The sequence below is a fragment of the Pseudonaja textilis genome, chromosome 1 (assembly GCF_049901715.1).
Source record: "Pseudonaja textilis isolate UNSWEBS1 chromosome 1, rPseTex1.2, whole genome shotgun sequence".
NCBI lineage: Eukaryota > Metazoa > Chordata > Lepidosauria > Squamata > Elapidae > Pseudonaja > Pseudonaja textilis.
The window spans coordinates 324,853,387-324,881,301 of NC_141990.1; the positions used below are offsets into that span (position 1 = coordinate 324,853,387).

Here is a 27,915-nt window from a genome sequence, read left to right on the forward strand (position 1 = left end):
GTCAATCTATTTTCCGAAGCACCTGAAGGCAGGACAAGAAGCAATGGATGGAAACAAATCAACCAACCAAGAACTAACAAAACATTTCCTGACACTTAGAACAATTAATCAGTGGAATGACTTCCCTACAGGAATTGTGGGAGCTCCATCACTTGAAGGTTCTAAGAAGATTGGACAGCCATTTGTCTGAAATGATATAAGATCTCCTACTTGAGCAGGAGGTTGGACTACAAGACCTCCAAGTTCCTTTCCAGCTATGCTATTCTGGTATTTTGTTATTCTGTTAAAAACTGGAACAGCTAGCTAAGAAAGAATTTGGGCTCGAAATGTTTGCATCCTCCTTGTTGTATGCATGACCATCACTTTGTGCAATTGTTCATTCCTGACTGTCCACAATTATTCACACTTAAGCTTGGTAAATTTAGTAAGATTTATGCATTTATGGCCTACTTTCTTTATTGTTTGCTTCTAAGCATGCCAATCGATCATAGGGGGAAAGAGGAAAGCTAGGGTGACTAGGGTAATGGTTTTCTGTGTAGTAAGAACAGATGTTTTTTATTTATGCAAATGCTTCCTAAGAAAAATGAATAGTGGGGACATTCATTACAGATAATCCTCAACTTACAACCGTTCATTTAGTGACCGTTCAAAATCACAACAGCACTGAAAATGGGAGTTGAGACCATTTTTCACACTTATGACTGTTGCAGCATCCCCATGGTCATATGATTAAACTTCAGAGTCAGCTTGGCAACTGACTCGTATTTATGATGGCTACAGTGTCCCAGGGTCATATCACCACCTTTTGTAACCTTCTGACAACCAAAGTTAATGGGGAAGCCAGATTCACTTAACCATTGTTAAGTGTTAAGATGTTACTAAATTAACATCTGCATCGATTCACTTAACAACTGTGGCAAGAAAGGTAATAAAATGGGGCAAAACTTACTTATGTCTCAGTAAAGGAAATTTTGAACTCGGTTGGGGTCATAGGTCATTACCTGTATTAAATGCTCTGCTGCCACAGATCCTTTAATACAGGTACTCCTTAACTTTTGGCCATAATAGATCTCGCCCATCATAGTTGTGTCTTTATATGTCTTGATAAAAAGAGGTTGGTACGTGACTGACTGGATTTTATTGTTTTTATGGTTGTCGTTAAGCAAACACTGTGGTCATTGAGTGAACCAATATTTCACTAAGGGCACTAAGATTTGCTGAAAACCAGAAGTAAGGGCCAGTTTTGGGGAAAAGTGTCATAAGATGCAGTCAGGTGATGCTGCAAACAGCCATAAATGCAGCCATGTCGCTGAGTGCCTGAAATTCAGTCACATGACTACTGGGGGGAGGGGCTGACAATCAGAACTCCAAGTCCAGGATGTAACTAAACCCAAGGTAAGTCTGTTGTAATTAGAGGGCTACCTATACTCCATCTGAAGGCATCCTCCTCCCTTGCCTAACTTAGCCAATCAAGTGCACAGGATAATTTAGGGAGGATTCAGATTGAACTTCAGTTCAATTCTAATCTTTATTACGGTCAAAGACCAGCCTAAAAAACATCAATAAATAGCATTTTAAAATCTTGAAAGCCCCTCTTTAATGAGATTTGTGTGTAAGAGTCTCAGTAGTTTTGCGATTCCAAGGATGAGAGGTGTGTCTTTGGAACTGCACTGAGGAAACTTGTGCCATGCAATGACAACAAGTTGAATCAGCATTTCCAGAAATGACAGTGGGGGAAAGTAATAGTAACAACAGCAACGAGGAAGAAGAGGAGGATACGAAAAGAATGAAGAAAAGAAGAAGAAAATGAAGGAGAAGAAAACATCTGGCCAGCCACTTCTTGTATTTCTCTTGTTCGAATGCATGTTTTCACGTTGAAAAACTAAAGTCCCAAATCCACTGTCCTGCAGTTGTAAAAAAGGATGGTTTCAACAATGATTTGGCTATAACCACATCCAGGCAGGCCTCAGAGAGACATACTTACAATACCCTCCCCTCAACACATTGCTGGCTGCTGCCCAACGCCGCCTTCTCTGGAGTTATGATTCAGACCGCTCAGACTTACACACACACACACACACACGCACACCACTTTATATAGAGGGTGAAGTTAAGCCTTTGGAGTGGGGGAAATCATGCTCTCTTAAGGAGCAGGCAACGAGGAAGCCCACTGGATTATTACAAAGTAGATACGGCTTAGACAACTCTTAACTTACTCTGTCTTTGGCAGAAACTGCACTCCCAGTAAAGTTGTGGAGATAGTAGGGGAAACCTTCTCATACATTTTATTATTATTATTATTTTTCTTCTTCTTCTTCTTCTTCTTCTTCTTCTTCTTCTTCTTCTTCTTCTTCTTCTTCTTCTTCTTCTTCTTCTTCTTCTTCTTCTTCTTCTTCTTCTTCTTCTTCTTCTTCTTCTTCTTCTTCTTCTTCTTCTTCTCCTCCTCCTCCTCCTCCTCCTTCTCCTCTGTTTTTTGTTTTGTTTTGGTGTCGCATCATGAAAACCTATCTTGTGCTTTCAAGTTTGCTGTACCTGGCGTCAGGAGACACTAACACAGGTAAGAATCTTGGAGACTGAAATTTCCCTCCTTCTCTCTCCCTCTGAATATTGAGGACACCAAGGATACCCGGGAACTTCCCAAGACTCCCTGTTTGTCCCCATGTCTTCAAATTATTGGATCTTGAAGGGGATCAGGAAAAAAAGAGGACACACAAGCATGCGCAGAGGACAGAATTCCCATATCAGGTGAAAATCAGAACAGTTAGGTAATTCCGACTTGCTGCAGAAGAAGCATGGGTGCCCTTAAAAACTTCACTAGTAAGTGAAAATTGAAGGGACTTTAAATAAAGCTTTAACTATAGAGGGACAGGGGCTAGAACTATATTTTAAATACTGAAGAGTAGAAATCTGTCTTAAATCCTAGCATAGTTGGGTAGAAGTTTTTATATAATATCTTTTTCTTATTAGGAATGAGTAGAGGTTAGCTCTTGGCAGGCTTTTAAAATTAATAATTGTTTTCACCTAAATGCTGCCAGTTGTGGACTGCAAAATCTAGATGACCTTTAGTTTTCCCTGTTTCGCTGCTGCCAACTAGTGATTGTCTGGAGTATCGCGCCCCCAAAATGTATATACAGTAAAATAAGCTACACCAGTGTTTTTCAACTAGGCAACTTGAAAATGTGTGGACTTTTAACTCTTAAAATCCCCTGGCTAGCATGATTTGAATTCAAATTATATTTTAGTGATGCACAGATTTATACTCATGTGTGCACCACTTCTACTCTGTAAGTCTGCACTAGATTTTGTACGTTTCTAAAGAGCCTGGAGAGCATATCCAGAAGATTCTACTAGCAAACGGTTTAGTTGACTTTTTTTTTCACTTTTTGCCACCGCTTTCCTTTCATGTCCCAAATAGCGAGGTATCTGGCTGTATTCACCCAATATGCCATGCCTAATTCAATAATCAAATTAAATACATTGCACTATAATACAGTATTAAGTCTGATTGCCTGGCCATACATACATCTTCCTCTCATTTCAAGGCACTGTTTTAAGGACATCATTCTTGTCTTGCTGTCAATTCTCACATTCTCAAACTTGTCAGAGATGAAAACAGCTACAGCACTGGTATTTAGGAAGAGGAGAACTATCTTAGTCCATAGTGGCAAAAAATTAAGACTTTGCTGGCAATTTTATTAAAAGATCTAATCTTCCATCGGCTGCAGTTCACTTCACCAAGATGAACGAAGTAGCCAATTTTGACCAGTTTAAATCCTCCATCCATCTAGCCTCTCTACGCATCTGGTGAAGTGAACTGCAGCCTGGCAAAGCTCAGGCCTTTTAATAAAAGTGATTATTTTGGTATCATCAAAGTTTTTCCTGGCTGGGCTGCAGGGGAACTTAATGGTTCTGTGCATGGGTTTTAGCAGAGTGTGGGGTCACCATCCCATTCCCTTTAATTTGAAGAGATGCTGTGGAAGGAGGAATATTATTTTTTAAAATTTTAATATATTTACATCCCACTTTCATTATTATTTATAAATAACTCAAGCTGGTGAACATATCCCTTCCTCCTCCTATCTGCTGCACAAAAGCAATCCTGTGAAGTTGATTGGGCTGAGAGAGAGGGACTCACCCAAAGTCATCCAGCTGGATTTCATAGCTAAGGCAGGATTAGAACTCGAAGTTTCCCATTTTTCTAACCTGGTGCTTTAACCACTAGACCAAAAGCAGTTCTCGAAAGGGAGAGGAGGGATAAAGCTCTAGTCTCGATGTGCAGAATGCACGCATTTCAATCCTTGCATTTCCATGTGCGGGAAAAAAAAAGATTACAGAGTAGAGTGTCAGCTCTACTAGAACAATATTTCTCAACCTTGGCCACTTTAGGATATGTGTTGAAGTCCTACTGCCAAGGGAATTCTGGGAGTTGAAGTCCACATATCTTAAAGTGGTCGAAGTTGAGAGACACTAGAGAACAGCAACACTGAACATGAGGACTCAAAGGTCTCTCTTGTTATAAAGGGAAAAAGACAGGTAGTCCTCAAACTTATGACCATTTGTTTAATTATGGCGCCGTTGGAAAATGTGACTTATCACCTGTCACAGCAGCCCCGTCGTCACGTGATTGTGATTTGGACACTTGGCAACTGGCATGTATTTACAAAGGTTGCGACATCACGGAGTCACGTGATTGACATCTGTGACCTTCCTAGCCGGCTTTTGACAAGCAAATCAATGAGGTAGCCAGATTCATTTAACTACCTTAGCAAACAAAAAAATATGAACTTTGGTGTGACTCTCTTAACGACCACTTTGCTTAGTCACATTTTTTCCGGTCCTAATTGTGGTCATAAGCTGAGGATTACCTGTCTAAGAAAAATCTTCAAGGACTTCTTGAAGAATACCATATTCGGTTTCCTAGCATAATAATGATTTGTCATCACTTTATTATGAGATGGTTTCTCCACTAGCTTCAGCTCCTGAGTAATCTCTGATTTAGTACTAACCATGTCTGGCCCGATTTTATTTCCAAGTCCAACAAGGTGCTGCCCCCTGCTGAGACATTTTGCTTGGAGCCTCTTTATTCTTTTTTTTTAAATTAGTTTATATAAAATGCAAAAATACAAAAGAAAATAGGGGAGGGAGAAGGGAAGGGAAAAGTGTAGAGAAAAGGGGGAAAAGAAAGAAAAAGTGTTTCTTGTTTACTTTTATATAATAGTATAAACTAGCCATTTCTATAACTAGCCGTTTTTATAACTAGCCATTTCTATAACTAGCCATTTCTATAACTAGCTATTTCTATAATGTATTTAATCAGCAAAACCCAAAATTAAAGTTTCATTTTTTTCCACCTCAAGTACAAAGTCTAGAAGCAGTTTCCAAGTAGAAAGAAAAGTAATTGTGGGTTGTTGTTTTTTCTTTAATCAAAGCAGTCAATTTAGCCATCTCTGCTAACTTGGAATCTCTTTATTCTTATTCACGAGGGCTAGAAACTTATGTCTAAGGAAAGGCACTATAGGGGCAAAGCACTTGTTTCTGTATGTGAAAAGGCCATGGTTTCAGTTCTAAGTATCTATAGCAGTGTTTGTCAACCTTGGCAATTTTGAGATATGTGGACTTCAGTTCTCAAAATTTCCCAGCTAGTAAAGCTTTTGTGTTCCACATAAGCCAGTCCATGCTAATTTCAGAGAAAAAAAAGACAGCTGGTATCTTTCTGGACAATCTCAAATTGGCATCATGTGGTAAGTCAGTAAGTACCAGGCCAATGCATCCTTAAGATAACTCTATATACCAAGAAAAATAAACTCAACTGCTCTAGTCTCTTTTTGTAAGTCTGAAATGTTTAACTCCAGAAGACAATGCTCATCGTATCTCTGGATGATGTAGCGTTCTAACATTTTTTCCACCCAATCCATTTTGAAGATGGGCGGATTTGTTCCTCGAGTCCCCCGGCCAGCATTCTGGGAATGTAGTTCCACCCATTTTCAAGTTGCCAAGATGGAGAAACACCAATTCAATCTATTTCTATTGCACATCCATATCTGGGATTGGAAAATTATGGAGCAATCTGATAGTTTCAGCTATCTCACTTTTTTCCTTCATCTCTCCCATGTTGCTAAGGTGGCTAAAGACTAAAATGTTGTTTAAATCATGACCTGAACGTAGATAGGTCATTTGGTGGTGCTTTTCTGCATAATTAATTGCTCTGAACTTTTCCTTTCTGGTCAATTTTGGCCACAGACCAAAATCCTTTCTGTTTCCCTCACCTCAAACTTTCTTGTTTCCTTCTCATTGGCTTTCAATGAGATCCACAAAAATAGAGATTTTCCTGTTCTGTTCCTAGATGAATTATTTTGGTGGGTCCTTCCAAATTGTACTATAGGTAGAATTTGCCCACTGAGTGGACAATCTTAGCACAAACTTTGAAATATCAGTGGGATTGGAGAATTTTTTTTTTAGATTTTTCTGAAGGATCTTTTAAATCGGTGTTACTTTTCAGAGGCTTTTATGCCAGATCTGTCCACATCCAAGTTGATAGCTACATCGATCTGTGATTTATGACCAACCTAACTTGGGGCTACTTACAACCAAGATTCAAAATCCTGGCATTGTCCCCCACCCAAGTCACATGACCAAACTTCAGGCGCTTGGCAATACGGCTGCATTTATAGTCAATACATGACTGATGAATGCCTAAAATCGGTGTTTACTTCTAGTTATTGACAAACTGTGCCCATAGCAAACCATTGGCTTGCTTAACAACTGTGGTGTTTGCTTAACGACCATGTGGTCGCTTTACGATTGTAGCATTCGTTTAATGACCACCACAGAAAAGGTCATAAAATCAGGTCGACCACATGACTGATCCATTTTACATGTGTCAACTCATAAAACATTTTGTATACACATTTTATAGTTGGCAACAGAAAGAAGAGGGGGAGTTTGAAAGAGCAGGCAGCAGTGTGGAATCGAAAGTACATTCCATTCATATTTTCTTCAGAGACTGATTAGATGACTGAAGCTTCTGCCGGGCAAAAATCTAACTGGAGAGCATGATTGATGACTCTTGGCTATGGATGTTTTTTCGTTGGATGATACACCCAGAGGGGTGGTGGGGAAAGCAGGATCAAGGGTGACAGTGAATCACGTATCTCAGAGTTGGCTACACCCAGGTTAATGCCGGACATAGAACATTAACTCCAAATGAAACCTTTTTAGTTTTGGGAGTGTGGCTTGAGGCTCATGAATTAATTGGAGTAACTTCCGGAATCCTGACAACATGGACAAATGTCTATGGAGATTCTGGTTGTCCCAAAGCTTTTTTTGAAAAAGCATGCTTCGGACAATCATGATGGACAGGTTCCATTATGGTCATAAGTCCAGGATTACCTGTACTTGTGTATGGTCACACAAGAGCTAACAGCAATAGCACTTAGGCTTATATACTGCTTCACAGTGCTTTTATAGCCCTCTCTAAGTGGTTTACAGAGTCAGCCTATTGCCCCCAACAATTTGGGTCCTCATTTTACCCACCTCGGAAGGATGGAAGGCTGAGTCAACCTTGAGCCTGGTGGGATTCGAACTGCCAAATTATATGCAGCTGGCTGCAGCAGAAGTAGCTTTTATTACATCATGGTTTTCTCTGTTTAGAACTGATCTTGGTTTGGATACAAGCTACCTTACAGGAGGCACATTTTGATGCTACTAAAGGGAAGGAGATTGTTGTCTTTTTTTTTCTTAATTATAATAAGGTTTTTCCATAAGGGATGAGAAAATTCTGAGCCAAAATTTGAAATTCAGCACGGACTGTGCAGATTTCCACACTGCTTGTATGGGATGTTTCAGTGAAAATGTATTCCTCTCACCTCCCTTCCTGCCCACAGAACTAATAATATATTTTTGGGTTAAAAAAAAAAATCTCCCTGAGACAGCATTCAAACTCCCAAACCAGGTGCAGTCTTCAAAAGAAAAGGCCCGCTTTGAAGTCCAGGTTTTTTAATCTCTCCGCTTAACTTTGTCTGTGAGCATTTTTTTGCAAAGAGTTGAGCAAAAAACCTCTTTGAACAGAAGGTGGCAAATGAGCCGTCAACCCTGGCTTCCAGATGCTTGTTTTGGGAGGGAATTGCATTTGTATTTTTTTTTTCCATGCAACAACTCTAAAATTACAAATACTCTTGGCTCGGAGCCTTGTGTCTCCTGTAGTTGAAGAGTTTAGTTTCAAATATGCCCAGGTGTTCAAATTTTTTTTTTTTTTTTTTGCTGCAAAGTTTAGAAGCTGAGGAGAATGGCTGAATGGGAAGGCGAAAGACTGATGGAATATTTGTCCTTTCAGAAAGGCATAAAGAGTGGAAAATATCAAATTTAATGACAGTTCTCCAGCCAAGAGAGAGCTTTGGAGACCAAATCTTGAATACCTCCTGGAATCCAAGCTACTTAACTTTGCAAGTGGTGTGACATTTCCTCTTTTGCTTAAAAACAAATTAAAGACCACATTAGGGAGGTTAACTTCTAGCTGGTTTAACAAGACTATTCTGGATTTTTTTTTCAAACTCTTGTAAAAAGCAGAGCAAGAATTCCAGATCCTTCTACCCAAAGTAATATCCCATGTCTCGCTTCCTTTATCTAGCAGGGAAGTTTATAACTTTACTGGAGCAAAGGATCAAATAAATACTGTATATATCCACAAGGAATGTTATCTTGGAAAACAAGACAAAAATGGATAGGTTACTCTGATTGGCAGTCAACTCTTCTTGGTCTCCTTTCCTTTCCTCATCTCCCACCCCACCCCTTTTCTTTCCATCTGGATTTTGGACAATCGAGAATAAAAATGCAATTGTTGAGTTCTTGGTGTTCCCAGAATTGTTTCTTGAAACTGTTTTGCCACCAAACTAGGTAACAACATCAGGATGCACTGTAGTGATGGCAACACCTAGAATTCAACATTATAGGAAGACTACCAGATTAGAAGTGTATAATGATGAAAAAAAATTAGCAGTCTGGTAGCATGTTTACTTTCTAACAAATTTTATTGCCTCATCAACTTTTGTGAGCAGCAGCTCACTTCATCTAATGGATTAAAAAATTATAACCTGACCCTACATGCTTGGCAAGGAGTAAGTATGATGCCCATGGCAAAAAGGAAATTAAATAGGAAGCCAACATATTTTAAAAATGCTTTTATATTTACAGACATATATTTTAAGCTTGTTTAATTGGATTGTTTTTACCAGCTGTGAGCTACCTAGAGTTGTATAGATGAAATGGGTAGCCATACAAATTGAAATAACCGGCCAATGTAATTTATATATGTTCATAATAATGTACATATAAAGAAAGACTTGATAGGTGGATAAAAATGCTAAATCCAGTTTGAACATCTGGCTGACTGGGCGACAAAGCATAATACATTTAATTGTATTGTATATGTATATAGAACAATTGTATATGCATATGATAATTATAATACATTTGTGTATCCCGGTTGCAATGCCAAATCCACGCTAAGCATCTGGCTGACTATGCAACCAACAACAACAATTATTGTGGTATTATAATTGGCATGCTGGATGCCATACCAAAAAATCTTGGATAGCACATAGAAAATTTGCACATTGACAAGTCACTTGGCTTGGATCCACAGACATACTATGCTGATAAATTACAATATCCTAGGTTCTTGGGATGAACTCAATATGAAGGCTGACATTAACTTAAGAACTAGCAGCTGTGATTTCACATTATGATGTATATAATAATAATCAGATAATGCAAAGTATCAGGTGCTAGCAACATTGCAAGGGTACCCTCCTCAGCCACAAAAATTATCTAGCCATATATTCAACAGTTCTTTTCTCTTTTTTAGCTAGCCAACCTATTTCCTCCCTGAAATACAGCTACTCCTCGACTTAGGACCACAATTAAGCCCAAAATGTATGTTGCTAAGCGAAACATTTGTCAAGTGAGGTTTGCCTCATTTTACGACCTTGCTTTCCATAATTATTAAGTGAATTACTGCTGTTGTTATGTTAGCAAAATGGTTGTTAAGTGAATCTGGCTTCCCCATTGACTTTGCTGGTCAGAATATCACACTTGACCCCAGGACACTGCAACTGTCATAAATATGAGTCAATTGACAAGCGTCTGAATTTTGATCATATGTCATGGGGATGCTGCAATGGTCGTAAGTGTGAAAAACTGTCACATGTCACTATTTTCAGTGCCGTTGTAACTTTGAATGGTCAGTAAAAGAACTGTTGTAAGTTGAGGGCTACCTATATTCAGCTGGCGCGCTTGCTAGTCCCTACAGGGGTTACAAATGATGTGTAAATCAAGAATGTGTGTTGTTGTATAAGTGGAAGAAGCTGCTGCACAACCTGAAAAGCTGTCTATCCATCTGGCTGGCACATTTGGCTCTGGGTCCCAAATCGTGCAAGGCCACTCTGTAAACTATTAAGAACCACGGCCACGATTGGAATTAAAAGGTTATAGGCGAAGTTGAAGGAATCCATCTTTGCTGTGATGGCGATTCCACCATCTTGCCTACTGGCTATACCCAGAGTCGACTATTTTTTTGGGGGGGGGGGAAGCTGAAGAACGTGGGAGCGTCTGGTGCAGTGAGACAAAAATTGCAGAGAACTCTCTTGTAAGAAATGAGTGATTAGTTCACGAGATTAAGAAACAAACAGCCTTTTGAGTTAGCTGCCAGCTGGCTGGCTATGACTGGGTCGAGTAGCTTTTGGGCGGGTGTTATGACAGGGGGGAGAGAAATTGGGTTTCCCTCCAGAGTGGAAAGAAACAGCGGATCAAGAGTCCCAGACAGACCTCCCACAGTCCCTTCCTTGCTCTTCCCTCGCCCAAGCCACCCACCCACTCCTTTTCCAGTTTGTCAAAGCTTCTTCTCCCTTTTGGGAGCAGAACAAAGGTGGTCTGTCTAGATGCCCAGTCTAAACCAGGATGCTCAGCCCCGAGGAGACAGGGCTGACCTGGAATTACTAAGGTTCAACCCAGGAGCTTGTTGAGGCCCTGAGGCCAGAATACATGGTCTGCGGAGGTCAATGAGGCCATCGGGCACAAACCTTCCATTCTCAGTTTGGCGGTCTAGCCAGGATGGCCTATGATGATGTGTGGTTTGTGTCCATGTTAAGTGGAACCGAGTAGAAGCTAAGAGCTGGTTTGGTCTAGTGGTTAAAACACCGGCCTAGAAACCAGGAGACTGTGAGTTCTAGTCCTGCCTTATAAGGGCATGAAAGCTGGATGGGCGATTTGGGGCCAATCAGAAGGAGACTATGAATTCTAGTCCTGCTTTAGGTCGATCACCTGGAGCCAGTAAGCACTGGTCCTAATTTAGGCATGAAAGCCAACTGGGTGACAATCACTAGGAGACTCGGAGATCTAGTCCCACATTAGGGATAAAAGCGGGCTGGGTGGCTTTCTTCGCTCTAGTTTCTCTCTCAGCCTAATCTACCTCACAGATTAAAAGTTCTGTAGAGATTCTCAGTCATCCAGGTCCTGATTGTTCCAAATGTGCTTTTTCAGGAGGCAACTGGACTTCCTTTGTTTTTTTTTCTTTTGAAGACATTTCGCTTCTCATCCAAGAAGCTTCTTCAGCTCTGACAGGATAGTGGGGAATGGAAAGATTTATATTCCTTGCAGACAGCTGGTCATTTGCATCCTTTTAGAGGGTCATTGAAGCACTTGGAGATTTATTTGTGTCATCACAACGAGCCAGGAGCACTACTCAGGTGACCTTGAGGATATCTTACCACCAACGTGGAAGTTGACCTTTCCATTCTCTGAAGTGCCAGAAGTGATGCTTTTTCTAAGGTGACAACTGTTGCAAACATGCCAAGTTACTGTATGCTAAATCAGGCTATAATCCATCTTTAGTCTTTGAAGTAATAATTTCTTACGTCTTCTGGCTCCGATGTAGCTTGAGATGCTTTCATCTGAAAATGCAAAGGATGAAGACATGGCTGCAAAACTCTATTTTGTAACCCAGAGGAAATTGCAGTTAATTCTGATAGGAAAAACACTGAGAGAAACTCAGTTCTCTCTTTGGCATAAAGGGTTGGCTGGCAATGCAGACCGCAACTTTATATGTGCAATGCCCAACAGATGAAGTTAAACAAATGTAGCTTACTCCCGCCAAAAACAAATTCTACCATTCAGCAATGGAAATATTTTCAAATATTTACAGAAGGATAAACCCCTTTCACAAAATTCTTCACTAAGCTAATAATTTTTCACTTAAATTTAAACAAATATCAATCTTGTGATAATTTGTTATGAAGTCTCTTCATCAAAGGAAGCCTGGGATTGACAGCTCTATTCAGATTATGACCCAGCTAGGACTAAACATAGCCTTGGATATAGGTAGTCCTCGACTTATGACTGTAATGGAGCCCGGAATTTCCATTATAAGTCATGGCGATCGTAAATCAAAGCATCCATATGACCATCCCTATTTTATGACTTTTTTTTGCAGTGGTCATTAAGCAAACATGGTGGTATTTAGTGAATGTAATGGTTGTTAAGTAAGTCCATTTTCCCCAATGGGCATTTTTGCTGGAAACTGGGAGTAAATGCAGGTTTCCAACAAAAATGATAATAAATTGTGGTCATGTGACTGCAGGATGCTGCAAACAGCCTTAATGTGGTCTGGTTGCTGAGCACTCAAAATGTGATCATGTGACTATGGTGGTGTGTGTGTGTGTGTGTGTGTGTGTGAGAGAGAGAGAGAGAGAGAGAAAGAAATTAGAATCTGGGTAATGACAGGTCTTTCATTCGTTAAACCAGGTGTGTCAAACTCAAGACCCGTGGGCCGGATCTGGGCTTGGGGTGCTTAGATCTGGCCCACAGGGCCACTCTGGAAACAGCAAAGGACCGGCTCACGGTGCCTCTGCCAGCAAAAACGGGGCTCGGGAGGGCTGCCTGTGGCCCTCCCCAGCTCTGTTTAGACTGCGATGGCCTCCTGCAGACCTCTGCCAGTGAAAAAGGAACTTGGCTGCATGAGGGCTGCAGGAGGTCAAGCTGGCCACACCCACACTGGCCACGCCCACCCCAGACATGCCCACTGTCCCCTGAGGTCAAACTTTGCAATGTTTGGAGAACTATGGAAAATGAAGATGAATTTCATTCGAATCAGCAGATAAACTTAGAAAGTATAAGTTAGGTAGAGATATATTAAACGCAAAGCGAACATCTTTATATGTTTCCTCCTTGTGATATACTGTATATCTACATTTAGTTTTGTGTAGTTCTCCACATTTCTGCTTTGCTGCCGACCCTTTTCTCAGTCACAGTGTATTTATTTGTTTAAAACATTAATATAGCCTCCTATTTTCCAATTTCTCTTTCTTTCTTTCTTTCTTTCTTTCTTTCTTTCTTTCTTTCTTTCTTTCTTTCTTTCTTTCTTTCTTCCTTCCTTCCTTCCTTCCTTCCTTCCTTCCTTCCTTTCCTTTCCTTTCCTTTCCTTTCCTTTCCTTCCTTTTTCTTCTTCTTCCTTCTTTCTTTTCTTTTCTTTCTTACTTTTGAATTAATTTGTTTTTTATTTACAGAAAAAAACTTTAATTAAAAAAAAAGGGAGAATTCAGAGTTGTCTCCCTTTCTCCCTACAGGTGGGATCTGCTGGTTACAGCAAGGACGGGAAGCCAAATGCACGATGATTCTCCAGATGGGGGTTACTTGGGAAGAGTGTTGCGGCAACGGAAATACAGACATGGCCTGGTCAAACTACTCACACCCGGACAACAAGATCGGCCTTCTTAGGATCTTGGGCCTTGTGACCTGCCACCCCTGCAAAGGTAGAAGGTTTTGTAACTTGTTTTAAGCACTGAATCCTAATCAATCCTGTGAAGCCAAGAGCAATCTCGCCTAAACTGAAAAATCCCAAGATTTACCCATTACAATATTCTTTCCTTTGCTTCAGGATCTAGACTCTTCCTTTAAGTGGTGGATATCCCAGAATTTTGGTGCACATCAGTGTGTCTCAACCTCAGCAACTTTAAAACAACTTCAACTTTACTTCAACTTCCATAATCCCCAGCCAATACGTAGTAGTCTCTACAAATAATGCTTGCTTAATGACTGCTCAATTAGTGACCATTTGAAGTAGAGGTGGTATTCAGCAGGTTCTGACCGGTTCTGGAGAACTGGTAGCGGAAATTTTGAGTAGTTCAAAGTACCAGCAAATACTGTCTCTGACTGGCCCCGCCCCCATCTATTTTCTGCCTCCTGAGTCCCAGCTGATTGGGTGGGTCTTCTTTGGTTATCCTGCACAGGAGAACGGAACTGGAAAGCAGGTTAGTGGGGTGAGGAGGGAATGGGGATTTTGTAGTAACCTTAGCCTGCCATGCCCACCAAGCCACACCCTGCCCACCAAGCCACGCCCACAGAACCGGTAGTAAAAATTTTTGAATCCCACCACTGATTTGAAGTTATGACAAACGCTGTATTTGCAGCCCACATTTTGAAATCCTGATGGTCACAGACAGACATTCTGACTGTGATCATGTGATCCCATTTTGGGTGCTTGGCAACCGACTCACATTTATGGCCGTTTGCAGCATCCGGCAGTTACGTAACCACGGTTTTTGGCATTTTTACTGGTTCCCGGTGCTTACTTCCGGTTTCCAGCAAAAGCACTGCCCATTGGGTATAATGAATTCATTTAACAACCATCACATTTTTTTAACAATCATGGCATCATTTAAGAACTGCAGTATAGGTTTAATGACTGACACAAAAATGGTAATAAAATTGGCCTCCTGCTTAACAACTGCCAAGACTTACAGGTATAATTCTGGGCTTAATTACTGTCGTAAGTTAATATATTTCTTTTGGATTATACAAACAAGTTATAAAATGCATTTCAATCCTGAGCTACTGTACAAATAGTCTCCTTTATAGGTTATAAAAGTAGAACGAGAGCCTTTTGCTCTGCTTTTTGACTAATTAGCTGCATAAGCCACCGGGAAAAACAGCAGGTCCTCACTTAGTGGTTTTTAAACAGAAGCTGGACGTCCACCTATTAAGGGGCAGATTTCTTGCATTAGCAGAAGGTTGGGCTAGAATAGATGACCCTTGAGGACCCCTTCTATAATTAGAAGCTACCTCATTACTAATCTTTTCAAGTGGGTCTTCATTAGCACATCTATATACATATAAAAGCAAAATACCACTCACGCATCATCACAAAATCTCCAGACCCATAAAGCCTACAAACTTGAAATTTGGAACATATCTTCCTCTTGGCTTCTAGGTGCTCACTAAGAAAGGATTTTTTGAAATGACCATCAGGGCATTAGTATTTTCTATATTATTATTAACACGCTCTGATGCTAAGGAGCTCTACACCGCTCCCCACCTGAAAAGAAATCTGTTCCAAATGCAAAACACAAGCAGAGGAGAGGAGTTTCAGTTTCAGTTTTATTTGCACAGCCGCAACCAGCTTTAGTACAGACCAGTTAAGCTAAACCACGCCCAGGTTCCTTGCTGTCTCCTTGCTCACACAGCAAATACTGTTTCACTTTCCAAACAGCCCTCAACTCTCTCACACACTGACAGGACACTAGCCAGATGAATACCGATGGATGCTGGTAGGCAGAGGCAGAATTTTTTTTCCTTATTTACCTTCCCAAAAACTAAGTCCAACTACATAGTTTCGTAGCGAAGCACAGGTATCGAGCTAGTTTACCATATTTATTACACCACTCCCCCACTTCAATCCTAATCAGAAAGCAGCCAAATTTCTTTATTTTTAATTTTTGTATTTTTAAACCACCAGCCAATTCCCCCCAGCAATGCTTAGCAGCAATTAACTTCTAAGCTCATTAAACTTTACGTTTAATATGTTTTAATTTTAATGATTAAACTTTTAATGTGCAACCTTTTTTTTATACTTTTAACTTTATAATTAACTTTTATACAATTAATCTCCTAATTGCTTTATATTATTATAAAATGATTTTATAATGTTGTAAGCCACCCAGAGTCCCTTGTACAATGAGTTGGGAAGTAAATAAATTTAATAAATAAGTAAAAGTACATAGGGCGACACTTCCCTTAAATATGCAAAGGCACTGGGACTATTCCCACAGCTCAGGTTAGTGAAGATTTATTGGAGAAAATAATCAAAGCACAATACAAAATACAATACAATACAGTTACAACGGCACTGAAAAGGGTGACTTTCAGACATATGACCATTACAGCATGGTCCCCTCACAATACAGGAGGTAATCCTTGACTTATGACCACACAACTGAGCCCCAAATTTCCATTGCTAAGCAAGGCAATTGTGAAGTCAATTTGCCCCATTTTGTGATATTTTTTGCCACAGCTGTTACGCAAATCACTCCAGTTGTGAAGTAAACTGTGCGGACATTAAACGAATCAGGCTTTCCCCATTGATGTTGCTTGTGGAAAGCTGGCTGGATGATCACATGACCTTGGGACACTGCAACCATCATAAACAACATGCCAGTTGCCAAGCGCCTGAATGTTGTTCACATGACCATGGAGATGCTGCAAGTGATCATAAGTGTGAAAAATGGTCATAAGCAGAGGTGGTATTCAGCCAGTTCTGACAGGTTCTGGGGAGCCGGACAGTGAAAATTTTGAGTAGTTCAGAGAACCAGGCAAATACCACCTCTGACTGGCCCCGCCCCATCTATTCTCCGCCTCCTGAGTCCCAGCTGATTGGCTGGGTCTTCTTTGGTTGCCCTGCACAGGAGAACGGAGCTGGAAAGCAGGTTAGTGGGGTGGGGAGGGAATGGGGATTTTATAGTATCCTCCTCCTGCCCTGCCCATCAAGCCACTCCACGCCCACCAAGCCACACCCACAGAACCGGTAGTAAAAAAAAATTGAATACCACCACTTAGTCCTTAGTCACTTTTCTCAGTGCCATCATTAAGCAAATAGTTGTAAGTTGAGAACTACCTGTAATGGGAACACCACAGGTAAAAACTCCCCAGCTTCCTTTCCCTTTCCCAATTGTTCTCCCTGTCCAATCCAAGCTCTTTGACAAAAGGCTCAGGTTTGTGAATAGGGTATCGCTTGCTGTTACCCGAAAGGAGCTTAATGACAGGAAGTCCTCGACTTACAACAGTTTGTTGGAAGAAATAGCCTCTGGGTTCAGTTCCAAGTGGGGAAGAAAGACGCTGGAAACATGCTTGAAAAGAGGGTTTAATGGTGGACAGGATCACATGCTTTGGGTGAAGAAAGAAGGAAGGGCTGATATTCTGAGAGTGCAATTGTTTTATACCCTCTGTTGCCATTTGAATTGGAGCTTGTATTCTGATTGGTTATCAGATTCCCATGGGGCCATGCAGGAGCAACTCTATAGGCTGTCCTGAGTCCCATGCTTGGTTGAGCCTTGCTGGGTGATGATGTAATGGAAGGGTTTGGGGCAATTCCTATTATAGCTTTACCTGGAGTAGACCTTTGTTATGTAAAATAGACTGGCCTAGGCCAGAGTGATGGTCCATTAGCAAAGGTGGGGGAGCTGAGTTTCTGCCTCTCTGAGTTTCTACTTCTCTTTTTAGGGGAAATATTCTGCCTTTTTAGTATATCCTAAAATATTTCATTTTCCTAGGAGAGGGGTGGGTTTTAACTTCCAACAAGTTCATTTAGCAACTGTTCAAAGTTACAACAGCACTGAAAAAAGTGACTTACGACCACTTTTCACACTTAGGACCATGGCACCATCCCCAGGGTCACTCATGCGATCAAAATTCAGAGGCTTGGCCGTTGACTCGTGTTTTAGAAGAATTAGAATTAGAAGCACTTTATTGTCATTGTACAAGTACAGCGAAACCGTGGATGCACCCCAGCAACTGTTCGCAATACAATAAAACCAAAGCACTTAAAAATGAAGATAAGAAAGATAGACTACCCACATCTCCATTTGCAATTTGAGAGTACAATATCTACGAATACCTGTAGAACTTCCATGGAGGGGTGCAGTCTACCCTGCCACTTTCCCCCCACCTCATTTTTCCCTCCCGCACTCCCAGATCAATTGTCTGGCCAAGATAGGAAAGGCCCCTTTGGCCCTCAGAGATTCTCCCTTCGACTTCATCCCTGTAAACATCACACCAAATGTCCTTAAGCCCCTTAAACTGTTTCAACTCCTACCCTCAAAATGACACTATAGAGCAAGGGTCTTCAAACTTGGCAAGTTGTGGACTTCAACTCCCAGGATTCTTGAGCTAACATGACTGGAGGAGGAATTCTGGGAGTTGAAGTCCACAAGTTTTAAAACTGTCACGTTTGAAGACCCCTGCTATAGAGCACTGCACACCAGAACAACTAGACACAAGGACAGTTTTCCCCCCGAATGCCACCACTCTGCTAAACAAATAATTCCCTCAACACTGTCCAACTATTTGCAAAGCCTGCACTACTATTACTATTAATCTTCTCATCGCTCCTTATCACCCATCCCCTCCCACTTGTGACTGTATGACTGTAACTTGGTCGCTTGTATCCTTACGATTTATATTGACTGTTTCCTAGCATGATTTGATCACTTATTGTACCCTATGACTATGATTAAGTGTTGTACCTCATGATTCTTGACTCTTGACGAATGTATCTTTTCTTTTATGTACACTGAGAGTATTTGCACGAAGACAAATTCCTTGTGTGCCCAATCACACTTGGCCAATAAAGAATTCTATCTATCTAAAAAAAAGATAGAAAAGTGGGGGGGAACCCCTCAGGACAGCCCTTAACTTGGTTGCCGGCCAACATTCTCCCAGACTTCCAGAAAGGCCCACACACGCCTGCTCCAGACTTCTACGCTTTGGGGAAATGAGTTTTGCACACCTCGCCCGTCTGCTTTGAAACCCACCAGACAGTTTTTGCCTGGGGGTTCCCCAGTCACACAATGTACCCATTTGTCTCCCTCCTCCCCTGTAGCCCAACGAGGCATATTTCCCTCATCCACCCCCCCCACGCACACACTCCGGTTTCCCCAGACAGTTTTTCTTCTGACTTGTTTATTTTTGTTTTTTATGCCACGGAAGTGTCAGTGTGTGAAACAGGGAAGCCCATTGTCTGATAAAAAGCTTTCTCTAGGATTCTTTCCAGCCGAAGGTGACTCTCTTCCTTTTTAGACCCCTCTGGCAAAATACAGTTGTCTCATCGTGCAGACAAGGGGGTCCTCCTTTGACACAGCTGGGTTGTAACCGAGGGTGTTGGAAAGCACATCATGGGCCTGAGAATGATCCTGATGCAGCTACCAGAGGAGACAGACCTGATCCAGTGGACAAGGGTCAGCCTGTTGGTGGCTGGTCAGTAGTGCAGATTTGTCAAGTATGATGGGCTTGAACCTGGACCAGGAAAACCCAGGTGCAGATGCTTGTGTGAATGTGGAAAATATCCGTTGCAGTTTTGTTTTCTTCTGAACAGATAGAGAGAAAGAGAGAGAGAATAGAAAATAGACTAGAATAGACTAAAACAGAATAGAATAGAATAGAATAGAATAGAATAGAATAGAATAGAATAGAATAGAATAGAATAGAATAGAATAGAATAGAATAGAATAGAATAGAATATGGAATGGGATGGAATGGAATGAATGGAACAAAACAGAACAGAATAGAAAAGAAAGTAGAAAATAGAATAGAATAGAAAATATGGAATGGAATGGAATGGAATAGAATGGAATGGAATGGAACGGAACGGAACGGAACGGAACAGAACAGAACAGAACAGAACAGAACAGAATAGAATAGAATAGAATAGAATTCTTTATTGGCCAACTGTGATTGGACACACAAGGAATATTATTCATAATGGAATATTATAATTTATTATATTATCTAATTTATCAAGGAATATTATTTATAAAGAAAGCAACACAAATGATTTGTCCTTCTCCACTTCCTGAGATGCACCCCGACTTCTCGGTTGACCTTTTGTTTTTGTTTCTTCACCCAGAGTCCTGCGAAGGGGTGGACTGTGGAGCAGGCAAGGTTTGCAAAATGAAGCACAGGCGCCCGCAGTGCGTCTGTGCTCCAGATTGCTCCAACCTTCCCAGGAAGCTTCAAGTATGCGGCTCCAACGGCTTCACCTACCAAGATGAATGTGAGCTTCTCATGGCCAAATGCAAAGGGCAGCCTGACTTGGAGGTCATGTACCAAGGACAATGCAAAAGTGAGTGGTGCCTCTCTTCTACGGGTGTTTCTGATCTCCAGGCGGGGATCGCGAACTGTGGAGTCCTTGGTGGCCTCGGAGCTTGGTGGTTGCCTGGCAGAGCATCACTGATGACGTTACCTAGTTGGGTAATGAAACGACTACAGGTAGTCCTCGACTTACGACCACAACTGAGTCCAAAGTTTCTGTTGCTAAGTGAGACTGTTGTTAAGTGAATTTTGCCCCCTTTTTCAACCTTCCTTGCCTCGGGGGTTAAGTGAATCACTGCAGATGTTAAGTTAGCAACACGGTCGGGGTGGGATTCAAATTTCTTAACAACCGGTTCTGTGGGTGTGGCCTAATTTGTGGGTGTGGCTTGGTCATGTGACTGGGTGGGCACGGCTTGTATGTAAATATTATAAATATGTATGTAAATATTGATTTTTTTTATAAAAAAAGAGCAACTTTTACCAAAAGCACACAAAGCAGGCAGGCAGATTGAGTTGCTCACAGAATTACAGATTCGCTTAGAGATCTATCTTTCTGCCATCGGCTATCTGAGTCTGTCACATAAAATTTGCTTGCAAGCAAACTCACAAAATTAACTCATAACACACACCAAGTATGTAAATATTGACTTTATTAAAAAAGAGAAACTTTTACCTAAAAGCAGGCAAAGCAGGCAGGCAGATTGAGTTGCTCACAGTATCACAGATTGACTTTGAGATCTATCAATGTCCAATCGGCTACCTGAGTCTGCACTGGAAAGTAGAAGCTTCAGCCCTAAGGAAGGTTTGGCTCTGCTTTTAGATTAGCTAGAAAGCAAGAAATCCAAGGATTTCTTGCTTTCTAGCTAATCTAAATCTCCCGGCAGAGCAGAACAGCTGATGGGGGTGGGGGGAGAATGAAAATAACAACTTACCAAACCAGGGCAAGTTGGATGGCTCACATGCCAGGTAAGGAGTGAGTGGGCGCGGGGAAGGGGAGGGGCCAGCCAGTGGAGCGATTTGCTGGTTCTCCGAACTGTGGACAATCATACCATGCGTTTGTGCAGTGTTTGCAAGAACTCATCAGCTGTGCTGCTTGGACAGCTGACAAGTGCTGCGCTCCGGTGCACAGGGTTTGAAAATCCTCTTGTTTCCTGCTTTTTCAACCTCAGCTGTGCCGCGCAAAGCAGCTGAGGAGGGAAAAGCAGGGAATAAAGGACAGCCTAGAGCCCGGGCAGGCGGGTGGGCCAAACCCCAAATCGGTTCGGTGTCAGCTGCTCTTCGCAGATACCGGTTCTATAGAACCGTGCTGAACTGGTAGCATCCCACCCTTGAGCACGGTTGTTAAGTGAATCTGGCATTGCAACCATCATAAATATGAGTAAGTTGCCAAACGTCTGAATTTTGATCGTAGAATAGAGTAGAATAGAATGGAATGGAATGGAGTAGTGTAGCAATAGAATGGCATGGCATGGCACCTCCAATATATCCTGCAAAACCATGATTAGCATGCATGCATGCATGCATAAATAAATAAATAATAAAGACAAAATTATGTGTATTCCCACATATATTATATGACACAGAGAAACATGTACATGGCGAGAAAAATGAATCTTGCAAGTTTACCAGGCAGATGGCATAGGGAATGTTGACCTCATCAGAAATGTTATTATTTTATTGATTTATTTCTATTTATATGGCCTCTCATCCCGATACCCTGACTCTGGTCTTCCTTCTATTGTGTTCCATAGGAATGGAAGGGACTTCCATTTCAAGAGAAAGTCTACCTCCCGAGGTTAATCTCAATGTCTTTTTTTGAAACAGAATCTTGCTCCAGCGTGGTCTGCCCTGGGACCCACACCTGCGTGGTGGACCAGACTGGGAGTGCCCACTGTGTGATGTGTCGCGTTGAACCCTGTCCAGACCCCACCAGCCTAGACCGCTCAATCTGTGGAAACAACAATGTGACCTACCCTTCTACCTGCCACCTACGGCGAGCCACCTGCTACTTTGGTCAATCCATAGGGGTCCGGCGTTACGGAAGGTGTACATGTAAGTCTGGCTTCGATGAGGGAAACCAAGCAAGGCATTAGCAAGTTAAGTTTGCACCAAAGGACTGGAGATCTTTCACGTGTACCCACTGGGGAGGGGTAAAAAAAGTCAAGATGGCAGCCACCGCGGTCTAATAGAAACCCCGCCCCTTTTTAAACATGAGCTATGATTTGATTGTGTGGTGGCGACTACCATCTTGATTTGGGGGGGAGGGGGGGTGCTCCCAGGAGAAACTCCTTCAGCAGTTCAAAATTACTTCTGGATTTGCATCCCAATGTCAAAAAACCATGATTGTCCCAAATCTGGATATCTTATTTTACTCAAAACTGGGGAGCACCCCTTGAATTTTAAATTTAGGTGGAACAATTATGGGAAACAAATATATTTTCCAGGCAAGATTTAAGGACAATGGTCCACTGCTCTCAGCACCAATAGGCCTGCACCAAAGAAGCATTAGCTGGCTTATTTTGGGAACAAAATAGATATCCCACTGTAAAACAAGGGGTTCTGTCTGAGGCCTCAAAATGTAACCATACAAAAACCATCTAAAAATGTTCAGTTTAATATAGCATTTCTCAACCTCCACATCTGTAAGATATGTGGACTTCAACTCCCAGAATTCTCCAGCCAGCAGTGCAGATTGGGGAATTCTGGGAGTAAAAGTCCAAGTCCAACTAAAGTTGCAGAGGTTGAAAAACACTTAAGCAAGTCTTTCTCAACCTTTGCAACTTTAGCTGGACTGGGACTTCAGCTCCCAGAATTACCCAATCTGCATTGTATTAGTTTGACAGGAAGAAGGGCAAAAAGAATTGGTAGCACTGAACTTAATTCGGTTCATTGCCTTCAGGGAAGATCATGGAGAGGGGTGTAGAAAAATTAAAATGGAATCTGCAATGCAGGAGCAAAAACAACATACAAATTGAATGATTAAATGGATGTCAACCTTGCATGTTGATGGGTGCCACCTTGGCTTTTTTGACGTACCCTTCATTTATTTATTTGTTTATTTCAGTGGTGGGATTCAAAAAATTTTACTACCGGTTCTGTGGACGTGGCTTGGTGGGCGTGGCAGGGGAAGGATACTGTAAAATCTGCAGTCAGAGGTGGGATTTGCCGGTTCTCCGGACTACTCAAGATTTCCGCTACCGGTTCTCCAGAACTGGTCAGAACCTGCTGAAATACCAGCTCTGGTTTATTTGTTCAATTCTGATGGCTGCCCAACTCCACCAAGTGACTCCGGGCAGCTTATAATTCTGTATTTCTAAAACTTAAAAACATTAGAACATTAACTTCATCTACAAAATAAATAAAAGAAATGCCCTCAATTCTATTTTAGCTCTGATTTTTCCCATTAGTCTCTTGTAGGCAAAGTAGAGTCCGTGTCAGAAAAAAAAACCAGCAATGCCTCTTTAAAGGGAGGCCTCTTCACAGTGCAGTTCGTTTCAAAGTCAAAGCTAAAATCCAGATTCACTTAACATCTGTGGGCTCAACGGCGGTGATTCGCGTAACAACCGTGGCAAAAAAAAACCTCTTCTAAATTCAGATGTGATTCAATTAAAGACTGTCTTGCTTAGCAAATGGAAATTCTTGTCCCAGTTGCGGTCATTATATCGAAGACTGTCTGTAACGATGCCAGGCATAAAAAAATGACTAGAAAGGACTAATTTGTTCTTTCTTTCCTTCCACAGCTCCAAATAAAAACGCCTTGGACACAGATGATGCTGAAGAAAACTACATTTGAAAATCTATTTTGGGGTGATTTGCCTAATTCCTAATGTTCAGGGGCATTATCTGTAATAATGTGCAGACTGTACATTATATACCTGGTATTTATTAAAAACCAAAAGGAAAATAATCTTATTTATATAAATAGAAATCAGTGTAAGCTAGACATATATGCATTTCAATTCTCGAGTCACAGTTTGTACCAAGGATATCAGGAAAAAGGATCGAAAAAGTCAAGATGGTGGCAAGGACCAAGCAATCATAGCCCCACCCATTTAAAAGGAGGTGTTGCTTTGATCTCTCTGTCACTGCCACCATTTTGAATTTTTTAGTCCTGCTTCTAGCGGATGTGCCTGGTCCCTCCCCAAACCCCTTTCACAAAGATTTTCCTCCAACAGTGGGGAAAGGTTTCTTCCACTGTTCTAAGAAAAATCCATTTTTATCATTTCAAAAGACTGCAAGTTTGCTTCATTCAAAATCAGGCTGATCTTCTCTCTAGAACTCCCTAAAATATTTGATTTGTCCATTTTCTTTACCCTTGTTTTGTCTTGCTGTTTATTGCTGCATATAGCCTCGTTCCCAAAACTCCTAGCCTCCCTCGTTGCCTCATTCAACCCTCCTGTAGCCAAACTTTCTGCTTCAACAAGGCTTCAGTAATAGTTTTAATCTGTTTTAATTAAACATTCCTTTTGGATTTCTCTGTCTCCTTGAAGATGAACATAACTGGTAGTCCTTGACTTACCACCAGTCATTTAGTAACCAAAGTTATAATGGCACTAAAAAAGTGACTTATGACCAGTTCTCACTCTTATGACCGTTGTAGTATCTCCAAGGTCATACGATCAAAATTCAGGGGTTTGGCAACAATCATGTATTTACAATAACTGCGGCATTCTGGGGTCATGTAAATGCCGTTTGTTACCTTCCCACCCACCTTCTGACAATGGGGGAAACTGGATTCGCTTAACAACTGCACTTAAGAATTTCCATAACAACTGTGGCAAAAAAGGTCAAAAATCAGGTGTGTGACTCGCATAACGTCCATCTTGCATAGCAATGGAAATCTGGTCCCCATTGTGATCATAAGTCAAGGACTACCTCTATATTTTTACACATCTCCACTCAGAAAATTGGAAATCTTATAAATATTCCAAGTAACAGGACTTTGTTGTGGTAAATAGTGTGTGTGTGTGTGTGTGTGTGTGTGTGTGTGTGGAATTGGGAGGTATCACGCTGTTGATAGCCAGTTTTCAGTCAATTTTATCTATATATCCATTTTAAATTTGTCATCTGCTTTACTGTGTGTGTTGTAAAATATGTACATAGCCTCCTTTCACTGATCATTTAGAAATATTAGTCTTTTTCTTCATGTGGTTAAAACAGGCAACTTCTCTATTTTTGTGCTTGAGTCCCTGATTTTTTATTTTTTTTTATTTTGTTCCTTCAAGTCAGTCTTGACTCTGCTGATGCCTAGACAAGCCTCTACATTTTCCTTGGAAAGATTTCAGAAATGGTTTGCCATTGCCTCCTACTTAGGGCTGAGTAGAATGACTGGCCCAAGGTTGCGCAACTGGCTTTGTGCCTAAGGCAGGAGTAGAACTTCCTGTCTCCTGGTTTCTAGCCTGGTGCCTCAACAGGTAGATCACACTGGCTATCTGATATGTTTTACACCCCTTCATTTTATGTAGCTCCAGAACAGGGGTGTCCAACTTTGACAACTTTAAGACCTGTGGACTTCAATCCCCAGAATTCCCCAGCCAGCTTAATGACTGCGGGAATTGCTTCACAACCACTGTCAAAAAAAAGTTCATAAAATCAGGTTGGCTGGTCACAATCACAAACGTGCAACCATAATGGGCAGGTTCCATTTGAAGTCTTTACTATACGGAACTTAAACCAAAAAAACCCCACATTTTTCTTTAACAGAAGAACTCTCTTGTCTGTATCAAAAATAGGCCTTTTTGCTGAATTTGAACAATTAAGGGAAGACTAAAGAAATGCCCTTGTCTTGTCTTTTTGTTCTCTTTATTTTCTTTTACGTTTTTGACTGAAGGGGAAAGAACTGAGGTACTCTGCAAACAGGAACGGTTGGCTGATAATCTCCACTTCCCCCAAACTCCAAATGAGATTGTTTTATAACATTCAGAGCAAAATAATTGAAGCCCTAATAAATTTGTTCTTTTCCTTCCTCTGAATTTCTTGTTTGTGCAAAATTATTCAAGGGGGATTTGGATATTGTCCCAACATTGCAATCTACCTGACTTCATGGGAGCTTTTGCTGTGTTTTAATAAATCACCCCCCTATTTTCACCTGTAAAATCCTGATGGTTGCACAATTCAGTTAATGGGAAGTTGAGTCAAGTTTCTCGCTGAAATGCGTAAATGGTAGTGTTGTGGTTTGGGGTTGTTTTGGATCAAGTGTACGAGGAGCTACAACTCTTCTACTAAAGAATTTTGGTGGCCCCTATTTAATTTTTCTCAGAAAAAGCAACAGATGTGTCTTTTACCACATCCAGCTTGACAAATCATCCAGCCGGCAAAAGATTTATGGCTACCATAATTCCTTTCTGAAGCAATTGTCAAATTACTCCAGATGGAATGGTTCTGATTTAACAAAACAGGGAAAAGAGGGGAAAACAGGCTTCATTCAGGCCAAATAAATGGAAGAGGCAGGGAATTTGCTGTGGTCCAGCAGTAGTTACACCTCAAACAGGAGGCAGAAAACAGAAACACTATTTTTGTCCTAGTGAGCAGGAACTTACTAAAAGTTAATTTCTCTTGTGGGAAGTTGCAGCCTTCTGCCTGAAAGTATTGATTCATTTTGGCTCCTGGACTGATTGTGCCTCTTGCTGCTAGAATAGAATAGAATAGAATAGAATAGAATAGAATAGAATAGGTCGGAAGGGACCTTGGAGGTCTTCTAGTCCAACCCCCTGCTTAGGCAGGAAACCCTACACCACTTCAGGCAAATGACAAATGGTCATTTTATCTTTAAAACTTCCAGTGTTGAAGCATTTACAACTTCTGGAAGCAAGCTGTTCCACTCATTATGATTATGAATTATATGAGAACAAATTGTGCAGTCCAGCGCATTGAGAAAAATATGAAATAAGAATAAAAATTTACAAGTTATATAAAACTCCCATCAAGACCGAATGACAGAGTTGGAAGAGATCTTGGAGGACTTCTAGCTCAAGCAGGAGTCCCTGTTACAAACAGTTGTCCAATCTCTTTTTAAAGACCTCCAGTGATGGAGCATTCACAACTTCTGGAGTCAAGTCGTTCCACTGATTAATTATTCTCACTGACGGGAAATTTCTCCTTAATTCTAGGTTGCTTCTCTCCTTGATTAGTTTCCACCCGTTGCTTCTTGCCCTGTCCTCAGGGGCTTTGGAGAATAGGTTGACCCCCTCTTCTTTGTGGCAGCCCCTCAAATGTTGGAAGACTGCTATCATGTCAGCCCTAGTCCTTCTTTTCATTAAAGCTCTTCAAGGATGAAGCTTCTTCAAGACGTCTTCAAGAATGAGGCATCACCGTTGTAATTTTTATTAGCCTTTTACTGCTTCTTGTATGTGCATTGTACTCGCTTATACCACATTTGCAATTACCTGTGAGGGAGGGAGAGGGGACCTTGAGTCGTTCTTTCAATTTACAAGAGCTGCTTTATTTTTGCTTTATCGCCTGTAAAGCGCTTCAAACTCAATCTGGTGATTGTACGAGTGGACACAGCTAATAATAAACTGTCAAAAAGTTTCAAACACTCGATTATCTTTTCAAACTGGTTGCAAATGCAAACACCTTACTATCCTAGAACAATAATATTTGGCTCATTGATGTTTGGATATTTGAGAGGAACTCTTTCTTAACTTTGCAAACCGGCAGAAGTGATTCACCTTTAGGCTGCTTTCAGCTCAGCAGACTTCCAAGGCAGCTCAGCAGAGAATTAGGCTTATAAAAATCAGAGAATTTTAAATCATAATCTTGGTCAACGCTGGGCCAAGAGACTCA

The 27,915-nt window shown here is 41.1% G+C and overlaps 1 protein-coding gene across 2 annotated transcripts; it reads left to right on the top strand.

Moving 5' to 3' along the window:
• Positions 1-2,095: 2,095 nt before the first annotated feature.
• On the top strand, positions 2,096-27,665 carry FSTL3 (follistatin like 3). Of its 2 annotated transcripts, XM_087922726.1 has the most exons (6): positions 2,098-2,557; positions 13,617-13,802; positions 19,946-20,161; positions 21,955-22,182; positions 23,871-23,937; positions 27,240-27,665. In XM_087922726.1, the coding sequence occupies exons 1-5, from the start codon at positions 2,497-2,499 to the stop codon at positions 23,921-23,923; spliced, it is 744 nt and encodes a 247-aa protein (XP_087778852.1). In that variant the 5' UTR covers positions 2,098-2,496; the 3' UTR covers positions 23,924-23,937; positions 27,240-27,665. The 2 variants fall into 2 exon arrangements, with proteins under 2 accessions (XP_026554843.1, XP_087778852.1); XM_026699058.2 differs by lacking the exon at positions 27,240-27,665 and having other exon boundaries at positions 2,096-2,557; positions 23,871-24,034.
• Positions 27,666-27,915: the final 250 nt, after the last annotated feature.